This window comes from Quercus suber, unplaced genomic scaffold (genome assembly GCF_002906115.3).
Source record: "Quercus suber isolate HL8 unplaced genomic scaffold, Cork oak 2.0 scaffold_233, whole genome shotgun sequence".
NCBI classification, from domain to species: Eukaryota; Viridiplantae; Streptophyta; class Magnoliopsida; order Fagales; family Fagaceae; genus Quercus; species Quercus suber.
In genome coordinates, this window is record NW_027069690.1 from 945,699 (window position 1) to 968,208 (window position 22,510).

The 22,510-nt window shown below is 33.8% G+C and overlaps 3 protein-coding genes across 3 annotated transcripts; 1 reads left to right on the forward strand and 2 right to left on the reverse strand.

Moving 5' to 3' along the window:
* Nucleotides 1–4,090: 4,090 nt before the first annotated feature.
* On the reverse strand, nt 4,091–5,678 carry LOC111996397 (fasciclin-like arabinogalactan protein 1). Its single transcript, XM_024028357.2, has one exon. It carries the CDS (start codon nt 5,555–5,557, stop codon nt 4,319–4,321), a length of 1,239 nt encoding a protein of 412 aa, XP_023884125.2. The 5' UTR covers nt 5,558–5,678; the 3' UTR covers nt 4,091–4,318.
* Nucleotides 5,679–15,557: 9,879 nt separating this feature from the next.
* On the reverse strand, nt 15,558–16,537 carry LOC112015884 (protein TIC 20-v, chloroplastic). Its single transcript, XM_024048331.2, has one exon. The coding sequence runs from the start codon at nt 16,402–16,404 to the stop codon at nt 15,736–15,738; it is 669 nt and encodes a 222-aa protein (XP_023904099.2). The 5' UTR covers nt 16,405–16,537; the 3' UTR covers nt 15,558–15,735.
* Nucleotides 16,538–19,900: 3,363 nt separating this feature from the next.
* On the forward strand, nt 19,901–22,397 carry LOC112015883 (putative pectate lyase 21). Its single transcript, XM_024048330.2, has 4 exons — nt 19,901–19,998; nt 20,324–21,052; nt 21,194–21,332; nt 22,050–22,397. The coding sequence occupies exons 1-4, from the start codon at nt 19,901–19,903 to the stop codon at nt 22,284–22,286; spliced, it is 1,203 nt and encodes a 400-aa protein (XP_023904098.1). The 3' UTR covers nt 22,287–22,397.
* The last annotated feature ends 113 nt before the right edge of the window (nt 22,398–22,510 follow it).

Genomic DNA, 22,510 nt, shown 5'->3' on the forward strand with positions numbered 1-22,510 from the left:
TTTAATTGGTGAANTTACCAGTACCCTCCTCCCATCTATGGATTTGTTCCTTATAACAACTTCTCTGCTTCAACTCCTTTGCCAACCCCCTTCTTTTCCATTGTAATATCAGTATTTTCCTTTGTAGTTTTGCCTTAGGTGTGCATGTGTGTTTTCAGGTCTTACTGTTTACTAGAACATATGTTTAATGCATTGGAAATAGCTTGCAATAAATTAAGCCTTCTCTGTTGTTATCAGTACTGATATTAGCTATTAGTGTTATTTTCAACTTCTTTAATCACCATAAATAATATTTCTCTCTTTTTTTCTTTCTGCCTGTTTTCATAATGCGTACTATGGATGGCTTTTGTGTGTATATTCGATCATCATACTCTTTTTCTTTTTCTATTTTTGAAATATTATTAGTTTATATTTCACTATTCGTGTAAAAATCATATGGTAAACTAAATAAATGTATACAATATTATATACTATTCATACAAGTGTATAATTTACATTATCAGTAAATGTAAACCAATAATTGTTTGTGTGGGTGTGTGTTTTGGCTGTTTATCTGTGAGAGGAAGGTGTTGGGACAAAGGGGTTTAAGGCTCTGCCAGGTAGCAGGAAGAGCCAGTGTATATCCTCTGAGTGGCGTAGTTCATAGTTGTTTCATTGTTTGTCCTACACGAAGGGCTTGTGGCGGTTTCCTTGGATTTAAATTGCTATTGTCTCTTTCTTTTACTCTTTGTCAAAATGACATTGACAAGCACCTCAACGTTATGGAAGGAAATACTTGTCTCTTTTCAATATCTATTTTATTTATTGTTGCATCACGTGTTACCAACGGAATTCGTGTAAAGCCGTCCACATTCCAAGTATAAAAGATTCCGCTATCCATACTTTCAAATAATCCATTAACCCGTTAACCAGACCTATTAAACATTAATTTACACTTCACACTTTTGTTATCAAAACTTTTCTTAAATAATATATTATTTTAAAGAATCTGTTAATAGACCCATTGCTAAAACATCAGTCTACACGAATTATAAACAAGCTTAAGTTATTTTTTTTTGTTCTCTCCCTTTTTAGTATGGTTTTCATCTTTCAATATGAAGAAATATGATTTTTCATATAAAAACAGCTTTTGGTGATTACTAAATTGATTAGGTCTACAAGAATAGTGAGGTAATTGATTAGATCCATTACAAAAAAAAATATACAACTTTTACTGTAAAAGCAACTCTCTTACGTGAAAAATTGTGATTGGCTTCTAGCTGCTCACTATTTTCACATAAGTCCATTACTTTTTCTCCATCTTCGTTAGCCACATGGAAAGAGTTGCAGCAAAATTGTAAACCTTTTTGTTTGTGGTCTTAGATTTTTAGCAATAGCCACAACTCTCTTAATGAAAATGCTTGCTTTATCATTGAAATTTGGAATTTTCTTTTTCTTTTTTAATTGGTGAAGTGGGCATTGCCCTCTTATAAGAAGCGGCAGGGTTTGAATACCCCCCTCTCATGATCCCATCGTTAAAAGAAGGGTCACTGACTTGGAATAACATTTGCATGAAGCTTGTACTGCCGACAGTGGACAGATATGCACGCCTTTTGTGTTTTTTTTTTGCTTTTCTTTGAGCCAATGAAGGTATCTTTTCGTGGTCCTAACACTATATGCGTGAAACATGCCTGTGATAAGGACATGGTGTGTGATAGAACATGAGCTGCCTTTACTCATAGCAACACTGTTGGTATTTCATAGATCACACAAAGGATTCAGGAACATGCTAAATCACATATCACACTTTGTGAATCACATGGTCCTCACAGGATATGCATAGCCTAAAAGGGACATGTTGTGTGAAGGAACATGAGCTTGCCTATTCTTAAATGAAGCCTAAATAGATATTAATAATAGATAAAAAATGAAGAACAAGTCAATAACTCTCTCCGCAGCTTATCTATATCTACTTTTGAACTCCATTACTTGGTTTCTCAAATCATGTCAATTACACAAGAAAGTACTAATATTTTTCATTTCTCTTAAATCTCTCACTAATTTTTTCACGGCATTGTTTTCTACTGATGCGGTTTCTAATACAATGTCAACTACCAAATAACACATTCCTAACAATTTAAGCAAAAATACATAAGTAAATAACAGATTTCTAGGAGTGTATTCATTATGTTGAACAAGATTTTTGCCACATTAGTACATTGTCTCTTATTTCCAAGACTGGTTTATCAGTTCTCTCACAGTTGAACAAAGGGGTTCATTGGCACAGCCTGGGACATTAATTTATCATTTTGAAGACTAAACTTTCTAGCTGTAATCATGTGAAGCGTTTGAAGATGTGATAAAGATCAGAATCCATTGTCATTGACATAAAATTAGAGACTGCATTACTATTGTTGCTTCTTATGGAAGGATAAGAGTTCCTATAGGTTTTCTTCTCAAAAACAGATAAAACTTCAATTCCTGTTAAGAAAAGATAACATTTCCATTTAAGATTATTTTCCTCCAACACCTAGGCCTGTGTGACGCATTTTGACAGACAGGACAAAGAAACTTATGGTGTGAGACTGAGAGATCTCCTAGTTTCAAAGGGTCCAAAAACTGAACTCTTGTATGTGTTGTAGAATGCAACATTACTCATGCTTTTTCTCTAATGTTTTCAATCTTCCAAATTTTCAAATTGAAAAGGGAACAGATAGAGAAATTTACAATATGAACTCTGATGCAAAAAATGGGTGCACTTGTTGCAGAATGCAAAAATTTGACTTACTAATGAAGTTACAAAATGAACTCCTAGCTACAGAAAGAGAAATTTACAAAATGAACTCCAATGCAATAACATCACTCATGCTTATGCTTTAAAAAAAACTCAGGTATTTATTTAATGCACCAATTATCAATATTTTCTTGTCCAAAATTGCCCAATTGTCTACATTGTATCTTGTCCAGTGCTCCAATGCCCAGGACAAGGCTTCAACCTACTTTTTCTAGATATAAGTATACTTTTGGCCACCTTCCACAAAATAAGCAAAAAGCTAATCCAAAGTGTTCAAACTTCAAACCAGACAAGAGAACTCACAAGAAAAAGCTACCCATGATTAGACAAAAAGTGCAATAATTAGTGTTTACCTTTACCATTAAGATTTACACTATCATGGAACTTCAATTATCAATAATTGAGTTGCTAAGTGTTCAAAGTACACTATTGATAATTATCAATTATTGATAGCCTACCTTTGCTGTTGTAATTTTACACTATCATGAAAATCCCATGCAAGCAGTCACTCAGTGTGGCGGTGTACTTCAATTATATCAATAATAGACTTGCAAAGTGTTCAAACTTCAAACCAGACAAGAACTTGCCTAAAGACCCTACCCATGATCTGATGATCAGAAACAGAAGTACAATTGTTGGAGTTTACCTTTGCCCTTAAGATTTACCTATGATGAAACTCCCATGCAAGCAAGCAATCAATCAGTGTGGTATTGTACTTCAAATATCAGCAAGTGTTCAAACTACAAACTAGACAGGAACTTACCAAAAAAAACCTACCTATGATAAGAAACAAGTACAATTATTAGTGTTACCTTTGCCCTGAAGATTTACTGGCAACTCCACATAACTTAAGGAAAAAAAAAAAAAAAAAACCAAGGTATCTACGCCGTAATTATAAACACATGGTATTCACATATATGTGTCACACCGACGCATAAAAGATTAAGATCCTTTAGAATTGTTAGGTAACTCTCCCATAGATTTATGAAAATTGTATAAATCCATTTCAAACAATTTAACTAGATAGTACTAAAATGGTGACAATCAAATTTATTAAAATATTAACGATGCCGTAAAATCCAATTCTATTAGCATACTCTTTGCTACAAAAAATATACAAAATAATAAATCTATCGACACAACACTGCATACTTTTTTCGCAATTGCTCATATGATAAGTTGTGATTAGTGGATAATAAAAATAGTATAAGCTGTGAAGCACGAAGGGATATGAATTTCCTTCCCCACTAATCACAATTTTCCACTTTTTGATAATAATTATATTCAATAAATTTATTGTATATAGATAATTAAACATTAAAAAAAAATCATAAAATCTCTTCAAACATCCACCAATAAAAATCCAATTACAAATGTTTGAAATTCTCCCCGAGAAAGAAAAAAAAATGCACACACTAAAAATAGAAAGAAGCTAAAACAAACTAGAAAAATTAAATCACTATCTCGCTTATTCTGTTCCTCAATAAATACCAAATTATAAATAAATAAAACTGGGAACCAAAAAAAAAAAAAGAAAGAAAACACTTACAACATTGTCTTCACAATCCACCACACACAGACAATCAACGATCCAAACCTCGCGCCGTCGAATCTAACGGCTGCGTTCTGGTCCGCCACTTGATCCGCCGCATCGTCAGCCGGAGACGGAGTGTCCGCTTCGTCCGACGGAGATGGCGCCTTCTTCGACTTCTTCGTGCTCGGCTTGGGAGAATCCGCGGTCACGTCTGGAGCCGGAGCCGGCGCCGGAGTTTCAGCCTGAGCCTTAAACAGCTCCTTCGGCAGCAAAACCTTGTCGACCGTGTAGATCGCGATCGGCTGCTCGTCGATCAAAGTTCCGGTGATCTTCGCTGTCACTACCTTCGTCTTCAACGTCACGTCCATTCCGTCATTCTGCACCGTGAAATCGAACTTGCTCGCTCCGTCAGTGGCCAGCGTGTTCATAACGCCGTTGTTCGACTTCAACATTGCCAAAGACTGATAAACCGGAACGCCGTGGTACTCAAGTAACGCCGTTTTCCTCGCCGCCGTCAAATTCTTGTACTTCGGCAAAAACGCCTTGAAAGCGTCGTCAACTGGACAGAACACAGTCAATCCACCTTCGGCATTGCTCTCAAAGGTCTTCTCGGCGTCCACGTCAGCAATAAGAGTGTCGGCGAAGACTTTGCAACCGTGAGCGGACATCACGGCGGTTATGTTCGTTTCGGCCGGACCGGGAGTCGGAGCCGTCGCCACGTCAGACGGGAGAATCTTGCTGATCTGGATGACGGAGATATTGTAGGGGATTTCTTTAACAGATTTGACGAAATAGGTGTTGATCTGGTTGTTGTTGTCCTCAGGGGAAAAGCCGACCTTTCCGCCCTTGAGGTCGGTGATGTTGACGAAGCCGGCGGAGCCAGGGGCGGAGCCGGTGGCCTGGAACATGGTGGCGGCCAGGGCGGTGCCGTTGGTGATCTGGTGGAGCTTTTTGGCGCCAAAGTAGTCGAGGAGGACGTGGAGGGAGAGGATGTTCTTGATGGTGTAGATGGAAGGGTGGGTGGAGAGGAGGTCGGACATGGCGGCGTTGTCGACGGCGCAGACGGTTATGGTGGTGTGGCTGTTGATCTCGCCGGCGAGGTGCGTGAGGGAGAGGTAGTGGTTGAAGGTCGAGAACTCAGGGTGGTCGGCGAGTAGGCGCGTGATGTTGTGCGCGTCGGCGTTGAAAATGAAGATGAAAAGGAGGGAGATGGAAAGGAGAGTAACCGTCGTAACTGAACGGAGCTGCATTGTCGTTTTGAGAAAGTAGAAAAAACGGTGGCGTTTTGGGCTGAGTGAAAGTAGCAGTGAGAGCTGTGTGTGTGAGCTCTGGGGGAAAGAGAGAGACAGTGAGGGAAGAGAAGCGAGTGGGGAGTGTAGTAAGTATAGTGGGATTATTGGGAATAAGGCTTCGATTTTTGGTTTAATTACAGGTTATGCCATTGGGATTGGGTGTGTGTGTGTTTTTTTTTTTGTTTTGGGGGGACCCACTTTATGTTTTGTTTGTACTTAGAGTACGTGAGATTATTAGGAGGTTTCGAAAAGTGTGATTTTAAATAAAAGATAATGATTAAAGAAAGAATAGATATAATTTAAAAAAAAAAAAAAAAGATATCTATATTTTTTGAGATTAAAGATTGTTCATTATTATGATAGATAGGTAAATAAATTGTTATTTAGTTTCATTTTAAAATACACTAAAGTATATTTGTATTTTGAATAAATAATAAAAGATAAAAAACTTGGGTAAATTGATATCTGAGAAAATGAATTATTGTTTTAAGAATAAATACAATTCTTAGAACTACAATAAATCTTCATTCTTTCATCCACTCTCTACAAATTCATTGTATTGGGCTTGTTGGGCTTATATCTCATATCTTTTGGATAATCAAACTAGTGGTACTCTAATACTATTGGCTCATCCCTTATAAGGTAGAAAGAGGGAAGAGATCTTTCCAATGTGGGACAAGCAAAAATGCTTAAGGCGCCAACCGGTCTAGCCCTTGTCCTTGAAGCAAAAAATGCTCCCACAATAAAATTTAGAAAAACTGTAATAAAAGTTAAAAAACAAAAAACTAACTTATAATTTAGTCTCAAACACGTACTTAAATATGTTTACGTTGATCCATTTAAGTGATTATTTAAGCTTCTTAATAGAGTTTAATGGTTGTTAATGTGGTAATTAAGAAAAGCTTTAAAAGTTTTAAATTTAACTAATATTGACATTCCAATGGTATGGTTGTAATGAGAAGTATAGAAAATAAAATAGGTAATAAAACATAGAAAAATTTGTTCAAAATTGAAACAATCCCAATCCTTTTTTATTTTTTTTATTTCTCTTTGATAAATTAAATCCAATTACTTTTCAAGTAGAAGTGAATAACAATTTTTATTTGGTTAGCATCATGCAGCATACATGTCATATTCCTTAAGTTTATATTCCTCGTTCTTTTGATAATTTTAGTTTAGTGGCATCATCTTTGTCGGCTTTAGTTAAGTTGATTGTGTAATTAATGGAGCACTTTGAAGTTAGTACAACATAAACTTTAAAAAATTAAATTGCTATCCCCAACCTAATATTTTATAAATGGGGCATTTATTACGCATATGGTTCGAGATAAATAAGTATTTATTTATTGGTAAGTAACATTAAACTAAAAATACCATCAAAGTCTTTACAAAGTCAGATTTATTCAACTTCAAAAAATTAATAATCTAATGCCATAATAATAATATTTTTGTTTGAGAAGGAAGGGTCATGTTAACAGGTAATTCTTACATGCTTCGGGAGCATTGCTCCTGGAGCACTTAAGTTTTTTCCCATGTTAACGAGTGTTGGGCAATTGTTAATAAACAATATTAAGAAAGTTTTAACATAATTTTCATGAAAAATATAAAAAACTGTCATAAAAATTAATTGTTTTATCATTTTTTCATAAAAATATTTTTAAAAATTGTTCCTCAACCAATACTCTTAAGGTATTCATTAACATTTTTCTAATAATAATTTAGTTGTGGCGTAAATAGTACAATATATAAATTTTGTAGACACAAGTTGTGCAGATTGCTTGAACCGGCAAAAAAGGTAGTATGCCTCACAGCCTTGTGGAAATGATACTAACTTTTAGAATAATAATGTGAAGGTTTGGGAGACGAGTAAAGAAGGCATTTGTGAACAAGTCACATGGTGTTAGCATCTTTTCTAAATTCTAATCACCAAAACACAAGGCACCAAAAAGTAGTTACTTAAATAGTGTATTACGCACCCAAGACCATGCTGCAAGCATAGTATCAGAAGCTATTCTCGCGCTGGAAAGTGGAAAGTCAGTTCACATAGATATAGGGCCCCCAATTGCAGATTTTGGGTTCCCTTTTATTTTGTCACAAAATGATGACCACCAATTTGTGTATATCATCAAGATTAATAATTTAATACAGATTCAATGTTATCAATGCAGTTTATTAAATGTTGTATCTTAGTTTATTCAATTAAATTGATCATGTGACTACATTGACCAAGATGATGTAACAATGTATCTCATTGGCTAATTTATTTACGTGATTGGGAAACCTAAAAATTCAACCTACTCTTTTTACAATGGATGACGAAAATTTAGTAAGTTTTAGCTGTAAAGTTTTCAAATAAGAAAGTGTGTTTGGTTAGGTTTATGTTGTAGATAATTAATTTATTTACTTTTTTTTAAAATATGAAAGAAAATAAGGTAAAATCCAAAAACTATTCATGAGGTTGTGTTAATATCAAGAGAAAAATATCTAATTTGACCCCTAAGTAATAAGCAAAACTAGCACTTAAAAAAAAAAAATTGACCAACAGTTTTTATTATTTAAACACTATAACACGTATTTCTATAACACATTTTTCATCCATTCTTATTTTTATAATACTTAAATAACGTTACTTGAAATCTTTTACCAAATAAGCCCTTATAATTGCCACAAAACAATCACCATGAGACACGTGCCGTCAAGACCAGTTGTTGAATATGTACAAATGTGTTTAAGTTTATTGATGAAATTCAATTTTAACTGATCAACTTTAGACACATTTGATGTCAAATTTTGTATCAATATTACTGCCCAGAAAAGTTACATGTGATGATACAATGAGAAACACAATTAAATAACCTCACTCTAAATTATTTTTGAGGGAAAAAAAAAAAGAATATTAATAGTGTTAAATAAACTTGATATTTTTGAAAAATCAAGGCCATGTATTGTTGTTTAAACAACCGTACATATTTTTTCATAATATTTTTTCAGCTACACGTATTAAAAATACACTTATTAAAAATATCTTAATGCGTACTCAAAAAGCTTTTTGTATTTTACTCTAGAAAGTAGTAGACGGCAAGTTAAAGAGTAGTTCTGGTGCCATAACTTTGTGCGCGGCAAGTTGTGGTTGGTGGTCACCCTTCCACCAACCACAACTCACCACGTGGGTGAGTTGTGCACAAAATTGTGCACAGAGTTGTGGCACAAGAATTTTCCCAAGCGAAATTAGCTAATAGGCTGACTTTTTAAATAGGTGAAACTACAATGTTAGTTCCTCAAGTTTACCCTATGTGCGCAATCGGTCCCTCAAGTTTGAAACGAGCATAATTGGTCCTTCAAGTTTTAATACTAAGTTGTATTAGTCCTTTTACTAACACCGTTAGTGGTGTTACTTACGTGGCTAACATAACAATGATTTATTATTTTTTTTAATGATGTGGTATTTTTTTATTAAAAATTTACAAAATGCTTACTAGAATAGTGGCCACGGGCAAAGTTGTTGGCAGCATCTCACGTGTAAATTTATTTGATAATTTTTTAATAAAACAAATGTCACGTTATTATAAAAAAGGCCAAATCATTATCTTGTTAACCACATGCGTTAGTAATGCAGTTAGTAAAAAGATTAATACAATTCAATTTTAAAATTTGAGAAACCAATTCTACTAACTTCAAATTTAAAAAACTAATTATCCACACAAAATAAACTTAATAGACCTATATTGTAGTTTTACCTTTTAAAAAAGTACGTCAAAATTCGAGTGCCTGATTGCAAATCATCAATCACTACCCGTCAAAATAGTTGACCACCAGATGAATATTAACCAATCAAAATGTGACACGTGTACAGTATCTCTTTTTATTTTCCAGAAACACTTTACACCGTTGATTTGACTGACTAGTTGTCAGATTGGTATGTCGGCGAAGTAGTCAGTGACACGAGAGCTAAAGATTTCAGGTGAGGGGTAATTTTGTAGTTTACATGAAATAGGTGGGTAGTTTGGTAGAAAGGAGTGTGTGGAAGCAAAGTGATACAGTAGTCCAAATATTGCCAGGCTGGCCGCCAACGCATAGAGGTGTGCCGCGTGGACGTATGATGATAAATTATCTTACGTCGGCAGAATTCTCCACCGACAATTGTTTAATTAGCATGGTTGGAAGCACGATTACCTGACGGTTATTATTTTAAGGTTCATATTGCTTGATTTGGCTTGGGTTTTTTTTTTTTTTTTTTTTTTAAATTTTTTTTATCCAAAATTTTTAAATCTTAATCTTTTTAAGTAGTGTTTTTGTAATAGAATTGTTCCTGTGTAGTTTTTAATATTAAGTTCTGGCTAACCATAAAAGAAAAATCTTTTTAAGTAGTGTAACCCACCAACGCGCATCTTTGGTGTGGTGATCACTTTACAAGTATAAATGATTGTGGAGTATGGAAGGAAATGACTGATATTCAAATCTCTAAAAGGGAGCTTTATACACATATATACTTAGATTAGGTTATAGTAAAAATTATATTTTGTATAAAAAAGAAAAAGAAAAGTAGTGTAACCCAATAAATTACTGAACCGTAACTTAAAGTAATAAATCATAACTAGGTTTTAATTGTTTTTTAGGCTGTGATTAAAACAGTCTGTATTAATAAGTATTACTCATAGACCATAGTATAATTGTAATTTTGATCTCTAAAAGAATAGAGAAGATGAAAATGGTATCTCTAAATGACAAAAAGAAGTCAAATTGATAAGGAAATAGTAGATCTATGTACATGGGAATGGAGAATAAGGATGGCATAGTAGGTTATGTTTGGATGGTTTTTTAGTTCAATATAATTTTAATAGTAGAATCACAGCTTGGGAATGGTTTGGATTGCATACTTAAATCATTAAGGGTATTGAGTTTCTCCAAAAAAAAAAAAAATCATTAAGGGTATTGTTCATGGGTGTCTTTATGCACTTGTTAAGGTAAAGAAGTCGCAACACATTCAATCTAAAACATATGTATCTATTAGTTTTTATTATTTCTTAATATATGTGAAACCCATTGAAGCTTCTTTAACAAATGCACAGGAACACTCGTTAACAAAAGTGATTTGTAAAAGAAAATTTGATTTTTTTTTTTTTTTTGGAGGAAGGAGAAAGAACAGTTAATTCATGTCCATGCATGGTTAAGAGGAGATAATATTTAGAAAATTAATTAATCAATGAAATGGATATGGTTGATTGGAAGTTACATTTGTATTCTGTGGCTATGCAAATCAATTTTGCTTTTATTAAATTTTGGGCAGAAACTTGAGGTCTTTAGCTCAGTCTCTTAACAGAAGTTCATAAATACGAATAAACAATGCAAATGCCACTGCAACGTTACCTGTATCCAATTCTTTGGGGGTACTTGAGTTAATCAAGTAATGGTGTGAGTCGTGTGACAATCAAGTAACATATTAGAATATTAAAAGAAGAAGAAGAAGAAGGCAATTTTAGGTAGAAAAGGACAAAAGGTTGTTCCTTGGCTTGGTTTGAGCCTCAAGAGCTTGCTTTAGCTCTGGAAAAAAAAAAATTAAAAACAAATCTAATTAATATATCAATTTCCAATGGCTCTCTTATTGTAGTTTTAGCTGGAGTTGTGAAGACAAAAGTCTCTGTCTTTGAAATACAAGGCTAGAAGCATGTGCTTCTGCCAAAATCTTCTTATTAGAATAATGTTATACACTAATTAAGGAGTGTTGAATGTCACTAGGCCAAGTTGCTCTACATGACGAACCATCATTTAAATAAACTTTGTTTGAAGGGCATTTAAACAAACATTTTCAATCATTCTTAACATGTTAAGTAAGACACAAATATGTGGCTCTAACTGGCTAGCTCTAAATGCTGCTTCAAGTATTAAACTCTACAAATCTTGAATACCCATTTTATTTTATTTGTATAGTCATTAATACAACCTCTCGCTTGTTGGTATCAATTTTTTCTAATCTCTCTTCATGCCAATCACATAAAATTACTAAGTTATAGGCTTTTTACTCTCATTTCTCTTTTAGAGCAAGAAAAAAAATTTGGGAATAAAAAATGTAATTTCACATTCGAGGACACCATAATCAAAACAAATTAAGTTATATATGCCAACGATAGGTTGGCACTTCCTAACCTCTCTCAAGAAACACGTTCAGATTTCAAATCCTCTAGAGTAGGGCCTTACATATAGAAATAATGATATTAATAATAAGTTACATACAGCCATAATTAATGTCATCTAGATTTGAATTTGAAGTGAGATTTAGGCACCGTTTTGCAATTTAAACACATAGGGCTGTTCTTATGTCTGCTGAATTATGCAAGTGGTAGGCCCATATCCAAGTCATTTTCCCCCATTAGTCAAACCCACCAATCTATGGAAAATGACCACTAAAACTATATCTAAACAAAATCTAGAAGATATGTTATACATTCATAGAGTGACCTTTTTGTTTTCCAGTTAAATTTGTGCTGTTTTGGTGGGCACAAGATTATGTGAGCTTTCATGATGTAAGTTGGGACGAGGAATATATTATATTCATTATTCTCATCAAATAAACTATTTCTTATCCCAAAAACTTAAATTATTAGAAAACAGTAAATTAATCATTTCACAATAATTCTTTAACACTAACATTTTCTCATTTTTTATTTTGAAAACCAACATCAATATAACAATTGCTAGATAATCTAAAAGATGGAATGAAACATTTTCCACAATTATAAAATGATTAAAGAAGAAGAAGATGGACCCTTTCCACTGTGTTGGACTGGCTTTCCAAGATTGCTAAGTATAAAATTTGGAGTGAAGTATGTACTAGCACACTAAGTGCTATTCTGGTTGATCACATTATAGAGACATTGTTTTGGAGAATTTTTACAGCCCAATGCAATGAACTAAGCCTAAGATTAAACTTTCACATTTCGGGTCTAAATATTTCCAAATGCCCTGAGAGCCCGTTTGATAATATTATTCTAGTAGTGCTGTTTAAGTGTTATGGAAATATGTGTGAGTAAAAAAGTATTGTAGAAATATTTAAACAACAACAACTGTTGTTCAAACAATATTACCAAACAAACTCAAACAAACTCTGGTCATTGAAAGACTAGACGAAATGGGCGTTGTCTTTCATACCATAAGCAGGTGAAATTTCAATTAAATAATTGATCGAGAATGAAACTAGATGGATAAGTAAAAAGATGAGGCCAAATTAAGACAACCCACTGGACAAAAAAGGGGACCAAATGGACACAAAAGCCCAAAGCCCAAACTTGCTCTTCACGAAGTTATTATTTGGGCTTGAGCCTAAAAGTATTTCTATGACTTGCGGGAGTTGTGACTTGGAAGGCATAAAAGAGCCTTTTTCTTCACCTAGTTTTGGGTTTGGGAGGTTTTGCAAATGGAGTTGGAGTGTTTGAAAGCACATGATGAGTGTACTGTGCAGAAAAGCTAAATATAGACACACACACACACACCTAAATCTCAAATATGCGTTGGCACCAAAAAAAAGAAAAATCTCAAATATGTATTTAATGTTAATTTAATAATAAAAAATTTATGTTGTCTTGAACCCAAAAATTACAATAATTCTAGAATTACACTCTTTTACACATTATTTTTACAACTATCATATGTGACTGACCGAGTGATTAAAAAAAAAGTTATGAATTCAGGTAATAGTAACATGCTGCCATATAAGAGAGTTGCGGTAAAAAGTATGTAATTCTAAAATTTTTGTAATTTTTGGGTTCAAGACAAAATATAAAAGTTGTTGTTAAATCAACATTAAATGCATATTTGAGACTTTAGGTGTGTATATTTAGCTTTTTTCTGCACAGTACACTCATCATGGGCTTGCAAACTCTCTGGTCCTAGGATAGCTAAAGCAACTCCAAAAGTTGTAACTCCTAACAATAAACTAAATCTAACCAATTCTACCAAGACATCGAAAAGGACCTCAACAGACATCCTATACTTGTTTCAAGGCAACAGCAACAAATGAAACATAACTTTTGGAGGAAGATAACAAAGAAAAATTATTCATTTTTTTTTTTCCTAACACCACCACACAAAAAAAACGGCAGATCAAAGTTACAATGCTAAGAGAGATGTATCAACGTGCATTGGAGCTTGTCTGGAAAGAAGCTGAAAAGGCTTTAATATATACATATATATATATATATATATATATGAGGAATGTTGGACAAGAAACTCAGAAGATGTATGTTGACTACCTTTCCAAGCATTCCCAATTTGTCACATTGGTGCTGGTGTACTAACTAATACTATTCATTTTCATTTTAGGTTACATTTCTTGCACTGATTAGGGACACATCGGAGATAGGCCCCTACGCTACTGACTACACCCTGGTTTAGCCAAAGGATGAGGACTCTTTGTTTATTCTATTTCATTCAATCTAAGAGTACTTACACAATCATGATACCTTGAAATGGACCAAAACCACTAAACTCCAACGGAAGTATCCTGACACTCGTGACATTCTGGTATCAAAATTTACTGCTATCAACAGCCCTTCTACCAAACAGTTCCATCCATCACCAATTCATGCCTTTAGGCTTCGGGATGACTATTTGACATAGTTCACAAATTCTTACAATATGAATTCCACAATGAAGGGAACTTGAACTCCATTATTCCCATCAAATTAGCAATGGCCTAGACATCCAATGCTTCCCCAAGCAACAGAAGGAATACCAAGCTACAACTGTAACTAATCTAATGTTATACACGGACAAACGTGTACATAACTAGCCATGGTAAATTCAGCTCTTCCTCCATGTACAGTTTATTATTTTTTTATCCAATGTTTTCATTGTCATTTTAGTTTGGCATTTCCTGCACAGCTTAGGGACACACTGGAAATAAATAGGCCTCTATGTCCACTGATCCACAAGGTGTTAGCCAAAGGAAAATGACTTTGTCTATGACATTATGACTATATTCTGTTCCATTAAATTCAAGAAATTACACCCCGCAATATGGACCAAAATTCACTAATCACCAGCAGAAGTATCTTGACACTTACCAGATTCTGTTATCAAAATTTAACAAGATCACCATCCCTGCTACCACACAGTTGCATCCACCACTGTTTCATGCCTTCAGCAATAATTATTTTAATACGTAGTTCACAAATTCTTACACTACGAACTTCAATAAGGGAACTTGTACTCCAGTATTCCCATTAGCTTAGCAATAGCCTCTACATCGAAGACTTCCCCAAGCAACATGAGGGAAACCAAAAAACAACTGTAACATATCTAATGCTCTACACAGACAGGTGACAAAATGAGCAGAGCTGGGAATATTGCACATAACTAGCCATGTATGGCCTCTTAGTCTTTCATCCAATAAGACTGCAATACCAAATAGCATGTCAAGATACTTTTAAGTAAACTGTAGAATACCCTTTCCAATTTGGTGCCACTGCTGCTCAACACCTCATAGATGTGCATAAGAAAGATAAATCATTGAAACCACTGTTTTCAAGTTCCTTGCTATTGCAACTGAGCTTTTCCTTTGTCATTGCTTCTCTATCAAAGTAATACAGTGACACCATCCCAAATTGACAGTAACAAGCAACACTAGCATGAATTTACCCATAACACAATAATTTAGACTAGATGATTCATCAAGATATTCCTTTGCCTCTAGTAGGAAGTAGGAACACCAAGCACAGCAAAAACACAAATTTTGATAATTGCCAATCCATTCAATTTAACATGTACCTAACAATGTGAAAAAGAAAAAGTTCTAACTAGTGCACAAGGCTCCCGTTTCTGTGAGATCTAGGAGAGGAAGTTGTCAGACAGTCTTACTCCTAATGAGAAATTCCCTAATTTCCCATATATCTATATATATATGGGAAATTAGGGAATTTCTCATTAGGAGTATATATAAACAATAATAATAACAAACATCAAATGAAGAATATCACCATTTTCATATAAACTAAAACATAATGACACAACAATAGCAGCTATGACTTTTTCTTTTTTGACCAAAGAACATTGAAATGTAAAATTTTAGAACATTTCTTACAAAACAATATTACAAATTGGCTACAAAAAGCTACAAAATAAGGTCCAAATGGGTGTTCAAATCAAAGAACTTGCCTATCAGCAGCATCAGCAACAATGGGCAATCTGGGTAGCTGGCCCAGCAAGCAAGAAGAAGACCCATAAATCAAACACACAAAAAGGAACAAAAACACAGTGCTGTCCAAGCTCATCAACAAATCCAACCCCAACCCACCTCTTGGATTAAAGCTCCTCTCCAAAACATCAGGAAAAATCAGCAGCACATCAAGCACAATAGCTTGCATGGTATTGAACCTCACATACCTACTAAAATTTTGGTTCCTCACGACCACAAAGTACAGTGTCAAAAACACCAAAAACCCATTAAAGGGAAAGCTCTTAAACACCCTTATAGCTGGTACCAAAGGTTGTATGACAGCTTGAATGGGAGTGAACTGAGTGATAACATATTTACCATACTGAATGCCATCAAAAAAGGGGTAAAAGTAACAAATGGCTGAGATTAAGCGGTCAGATGTGTCAGCTGGGTCGTCACCATTGGATTTGGCAGTTATGTGTGTACTTCTTCTGGGTTTAGTTGGGGTTTTATTTCTGGGTTTGGTTGCAAAGTTAGTTAGAGTGAAGAGATAAGGTTGGTTGGTGAAGGAAGATAGGAATGGTGAGTGAAGTGGCTTACGAGAGAGAGTAAAAGTTGTTGGATTTAGTGGGTAGAGAAGATTGGACATGGCCATGTCTTTCTTGATAGTTTTGAGGATTGGTTTTGTGAACTTTGATTGGTGACCGAGGAAAAAGCAAAATTTTGAGAGAGAAAGAAAACCCAGTAAGAAAATTGAGGAATATCTATTGCAAGATGCGATTTTGCCTTTCCAAAATCTATAAAAGCTGCTGTATTAGTGAGTTTTATCATTTGTAACGGCGACTTTGTTATTGTTAAGAGGGTTTGGGTAATTACTAAAAAACTATTACGTCGAATTCTTCTGCTTTGCATATCGACACAATAAGTTTTAGTGAAACTTTTAGGGCTGGTTTGGGTTGAGCAAAAAATGGGTGTATTCTGTAATCATTTTCAATTTTTCATGAGACCCACTATTAAAAAACTTGTTTGATTTTATATTTATATTTAGTTTTCATTTTTAGTATCCAAAAAATTAGGACTTGATGAATACTAAAACTAAATACAACTTTTTGGTTTTTTATTTTCTTAAAAATGAATATAGTGGCATTTCGTAAAAAAACCAAATCTATGAGTCCCACTAACACTGACTTGTCCCATAAAAAAAACACACACTCTCTCTCTCTCTCAATTGTCCCTTTTTTTTTTTTTAAAACTTCTTAATTACTAAAATACTTTAATTACCAAAAAAAAAAAAATCTAATGGGAACGACATCATTCCCTTGCCTCTGAAAGGAGCTGAAGATCGATCAAGATGACAATGATCAAGACAATGAAGAAGCTGAAGATGAATTCGTGGCGTCCTCCGCCTCCGCTGTCGCCTCCACCATTTGCAGAGCTTCCACGTCCCCTGTAGACTTCGTCCAGAGATTGAAAAGGACAACGCCAATAGAACCCGTGACACTGTCCTCCCTAGCCTCTATTTTCAACGCCTCTGTATCGAGCAACTTCATCTCTTCCGCCGAATTGCCCATCCCCACACTCTTCTCTCTCGGTCTAGATCTCGCAGTCTCTCTCTCTCCCCCTTTTTCTCTCCCCCAAAATTTCTTAGCTAGTCAGATTGTTAGGGATGGTCGGATAGGGATAGTCGTTCCCTTTAGATTTTTTTTTTTTTTTTTGGTAATTAAAGTATTTTAGTAAAATTAAGAAATTAAAAAAAAAAAAAAAAAAAACCAAAACAACGTTGTTTTGGTTTAATTAACGACAACACTTAACTGAAGGGTAACGGAGGACTGGATTGACAAATTTTGAAACTTAGAGGACTAAAATGACAAAAACTGAAACTTAGAAGGACAGTTTTGCATTTTAGCCTATTATTTATACTATTTGTTTTATTCAATGTAGGTTCTTACAATTGACAAGTTAAAAAACATAAAAAGAAAAAGAAATAGTGATTCACATGTGAATAATGAATAAGACATTACACAAAGCTACAAACTAGTTTGTAGACAATAACTATAACTTCACTCGAATTCTTCTGCTTTGCATGTCAACATAAGAAGTTTTAATGAAACTTTTAATATCTTCAAAAGATCTAAAATTTGTATTTTGTTATTATTATTATAGCTTCACTCAATAGTTGTTTTTTTTTTTTTTTATTGAATGTAAATTTTGATAAATTCACTATTGAATTACATTTTATTTTTATATTCTCCATAGTTGTAAAATTTTCAAAAAAATAAAAAATTGAAAGCTATGTCATCAATTAAATGTTTAAATTTCAAGTTTTTAATATAAAATTATGCATAAAAAATTAAGTTTATTGATTGTATAGTAAATAACATCTTATTAACATAAAGTTTGACATACGTGTTAAGAACATAAATAACATGTAATTTAATAGTTAAGTTTTTAAAATATGTACTTTTTTTTTTTTTTTTTTTTTTTTTTTTGTGTGGGAGTTAGAAGTTAGCTAAACTTTATTTTTTATATGTGTGTCACTGTCAGTGTATGTATCAAAATTTTCACAAAATCCTGATTTTGCACATGACTCCGTTTTGAGGTGATTTCTTTTATGTTTTATGAAACGTTTTGGCACAGAGATATCACTTTGTTCAATCGAACAATTGGATTGACTGAAAATTATTTGTAGATAGAAGTTGTTTATTATGGAATGAGATAAACTGAAATTTAATAAAGATTCATTTATAGCAAAGCTAATGTAAATTTCAAAGTGCCAAAAAAAAATTTCCTTAAAAAATCTAAAATATGGCTAGAATAATTAGATAAAATTTGAAATTGTGTGGGTGAGAATAGAAACACGTCTTTATACACTTGACCATTTGTTTTTCTTTCTTCTGGGTGTAAATAGAATTTCTATTCACACCCAAAAACTGTACAATGAGAACACAAGAAGAGCAAAGTACACTCTAGCTTTTCTTTTTCTTTTTTGAGAACCAAGTACAGTATAGTTAAAACATAAACATATAGAAAAACAATCAAATCAGGCATGGTTCAGTCTATAAATTAATAATAAAATTTCCCTTTCCAGTAGCTTTTAAAAAAAAAAAAAAAAAAAAAAATTCACGCCCGAAAAAAAAATATATAATAAATTTAAAGAGTTTTTCTTCAAACTAATTTAGAGAGAAACTTTGTTCTAATTCCCTCCCTAATAAACATATTGGTTTTTAAAAACTTGTGTATGGATAACTATATAAGGATGCATCTAACAGAATAAAGGTTACATGGACATTACTAAACATTTCACGTGCTAGATTACTTTTCGATTTTGAGTATTTTCCTTGAGACTGAAATAGCAATGTGGCATTGAATTCACTATACGTACAATTGTTAATTAGCCTTGCCTGGATAACTTATAGTAATAGGACCCATAACTTTTGCTGAATTAAAGTACTGAATACTGATACTCTGCAACCGAACTTTTCGGTTTTCAACAATATAATTGAAGTCAATAATAATGCATTTACCTCTACCCTTTTATATAATATAAATAAATAAATAAATAAAAAATCCCATTTCAATGAATATGAATTTTCAAGAATCATGATCCAATTTATCAAAAGAGAGAGAGAGAGAGATTCATGATCCAAACTTGGTGTATTACGAAACTGTCCATTCCCTCAAGTTGCATTCTTTCCATGGACCAACATGATCAAGAAAACCAGTTTTTGCGGTTCCTATTTAATTCCTAACTTGTTCTTTTTTCTTTTTTTCCTTCTTCTAAACCAGAATTCTCAAGGCCAAAGATATAAAGGCCAACCCAACAGTTTTTTACGCCATATCAACTAGACTCTTGAATTTTCCAGCTAATGCCACCATCACTTCCATTACCTTTGCCAATTTTGGTACCTGTTTGAATTTTATTCTTGGTTTTTTGAGTTACACATTTCCAACATAATCAGGGAAAAGGCAAAGCTATAATGTATTGTCTACCTAACCTATTTATCACATTATTTAATGAACAAAGGCACTGCATGTTGTATGTATATATGCGTCCACATCATCAAATTATCAGTGTAGTTCAGTTAGCTTCTCAGAATCAACCAATGTTGTTATAGTTGAAAGACCCCCCCCCCCCTTTCTCTCTCTCTAAAATGTCTGCTTTCTTTCTCTTCTATTTAGTTATGCTCTTATATGCCACCCTTCCATCCTCTGCACGTACATTGATGCAGATATCAGAAGCAACTGAATGGTTTGTATACATCCTAATAAAGTGTGCTTATATATGTGAATTGTATTTTTTAGTTTATTAGCTTATTTACTTATATGCAACTTTCTAAAACTTCGCTTTCTTTTTTTTTTCTTTTTTTTTTTTAAAATTTATTTTTAAAGTGCCCCGACTTTCAACAAAAGTTAATCCAAACACATAAAATTAACGAATGCTTCCTTCTTTTTCTCCAATGATTATAAGGGTCTTCTATAAATTCAGCTAACATAATAAAGATGTATCTTTGTTATAACTTTTATACTTGGTTTTGTATGTCTTAAAAGTTCTTTGATCTATGCTACATAAACAGGAGCTCGACTAGAAGGCAGTTGGGAACAGGATCATGCAGAACTGGAAACCCTATTGATGACTGCTGGAGATGTGACCCTGACTGGGAAACCAACCGCAAGATGCTAGCTGATTGTGCAGTAGGGTTCGGACGCAATGCTATTGGAGGAAGAGATGGTGAATTCTATGTTGTCAAAGATTCAGACAATGATGACCCTGATAACCCAGTTCCAGGCACTCTCCGGCACGCTGTAGTGCAAGAAGAACCTCTCTGGATCATTTTCGATCATGACATGGTCATCACTTTAAAGGAAGAGCTTATCATGAGCTCATACAAGACCATTGATGGTAGAGGATTTAACATACAAATATCAGATGGACCATGCATAACTATTCAAAATGCGAGTAACATCATCATACATAACATCTACGTACATGACTGCATACCAGCATGGAAAGCCATGGGGCAGGTAGCACCACAGCATTCTGATGAAAAATCAGATGGAGATGGTATATCCATATTTGGGGCTAGGGATGTGTGGATTGATCACTGCACACTATCAAATTGCTATGATGGACTTATTGATGTGGTATACGGATCAACATCTATAACAATCTCAAACAGCTACATGTTTGATCATAATGAAGTCATGCTCATGGGTCATAATGATGACTTCCTTGATGACAAGAATATGCAAGTTACCATTGCCTTTAACTTCTTTGGGGCGGGACTGGTTCAAAGAATGCCAAGGTATTTGAATTATCAATCTAGCAGAAAAGTTTGTGCAAATATTCACAGATTCATGCTTCTCTTTCTAATCTCAATTTCCATGAGCTTTTGTGAAAGGAGAAATGCAATATTTTAAACTATATATTTTTCAAAATTTTGCAGGTGTAGGCATGGATATTTTCACATTGTAAACAATTTCTATGCTGGATGGGAGATGTATGCAATCGGTGGAAGTGCCAATCCCACAATTAATAGCCAAGGAAATGTCTTTATTGCAAATGATGACAACTCCACAAAAGAGGTCAGTTTCCCTGTGAAATTGCAACCAAGCTTGGTCAGTGTCATTTAATTACAATTAGACTGAAGTCAACGATACACAGTAGTATATCATTAGTCAATTATTAATAGAACATAAGACAATTAGAATATAGATAGGGAGCTTTTATTATACGTAACTATCATGAAATTGCCATTAAGGGTTTCCCTTTTTCTACAACTAACATCATTAATTTTTTTTGATAAGTACAACTAACATCATTAATCAATTATAAACAGACCATAAAGACCATTAGAACATAGATAGGGAGCTTTTATTATACATAACTATCATGAAATTGCCATTTTAAGTGTTTCTGTGTCAACAAACTCTATCATTAATCAATGATAAACAGAACGTGAAGACCATTAAAACATAGATAGGGAGCTTTTATTGTACGCAATCCTCCTAGCTGCTAGTGTGAGAGTTAAACACAATGGACCACATAAGGAAAGTTCAAAATAAAAGAGTGCAGCACAAATTGATTGAACCATTATCTAGAAACTATATATCAAAGACAGACAAACCGAAAACAGAAGGTGAAACCTTCACCTAACCCAACAAGTGCTAGTTCGGGAGGACATGTGTCAGTTTAGATCTGATCATCAGACTCAGCCAAACTTTTACCTGCATGATCCAGCCCCTTGAATCTGATTCCAACGAACTTTTTTTTTTTTTTTCTCAAATGTACTTATTTTTCAGGTGACTAAACGTGAAAACTCAGAATCTGGGGAGTGGCAGAATTGGAATTGGAGGTCAGATGAAGATGTGATGCTGAATGGTGCTTACTTTACACCTTCTGGACAAGAAACTGCTGCAAGTTACATAAGAGCAACAAGCATGGTTGCAAGACCAGCTTCACATCTAATAAATACCCCTCCATCTGCTGGAGTTCTTGATTGTCAAATAGGCATCCAATGCTATATTCCAAAGCGATGAATCCTTTAATTTCTACCTTTTTATTCTTGCCATTAATAACGCTTTTGTTACTTTGAGTAAATGTCCAATATTATCAAAAGTCAGGTCCTCAGTACACACTCAATCTGAAGAGAAAGATATATCCTTAACATTCAATAAGTTAGTAAGTTTTTTCTTTTTTGGTAGAAACATGGAGTTCATAATATTAAATAGAAATAAGTCTGTTACAAATTCTGCCCTCTTTA

What these genes read in the sequence shown, in the direction of transcription:
- LOC112015884 (XM_024048331.2), bottom strand. Translation starts at nt 16,404, where the DNA reads ATGGCCATGTCCAATCTTCTCTACCCACTAAATCCAACAACTTTTACT.
- LOC111996397 (XM_024028357.2), bottom strand. Translation starts at nt 5,557, where the DNA reads ATGCAGCTCCGTTCAGTTACGACGGTTACTCTCCTTTCCATCTCCCTC.
- LOC112015883 (XM_024048330.2), top strand. Translation starts at nt 19,901, where the DNA reads ATGTCTGCTTTCTTTCTCTTCTATTTAGTTATGCTCTTATATGCCACC. An exon ending in ATATCAGAAGCAACTGAATG is followed by an intron (nt 19,999 to 20,323) that starts GTTTGTATACAT and finishes CTACATAAACAG; the next exon opens with GAGCTCGACTAGAAGGCAGT. An exon ending in ATGACAACTCCACAAAAGAG is followed by an intron (nt 21,333 to 22,049) that starts GTCAGTTTCCCT and finishes CTTATTTTTCAG; the next exon opens with GTGACTAAACGTGAAAACTC.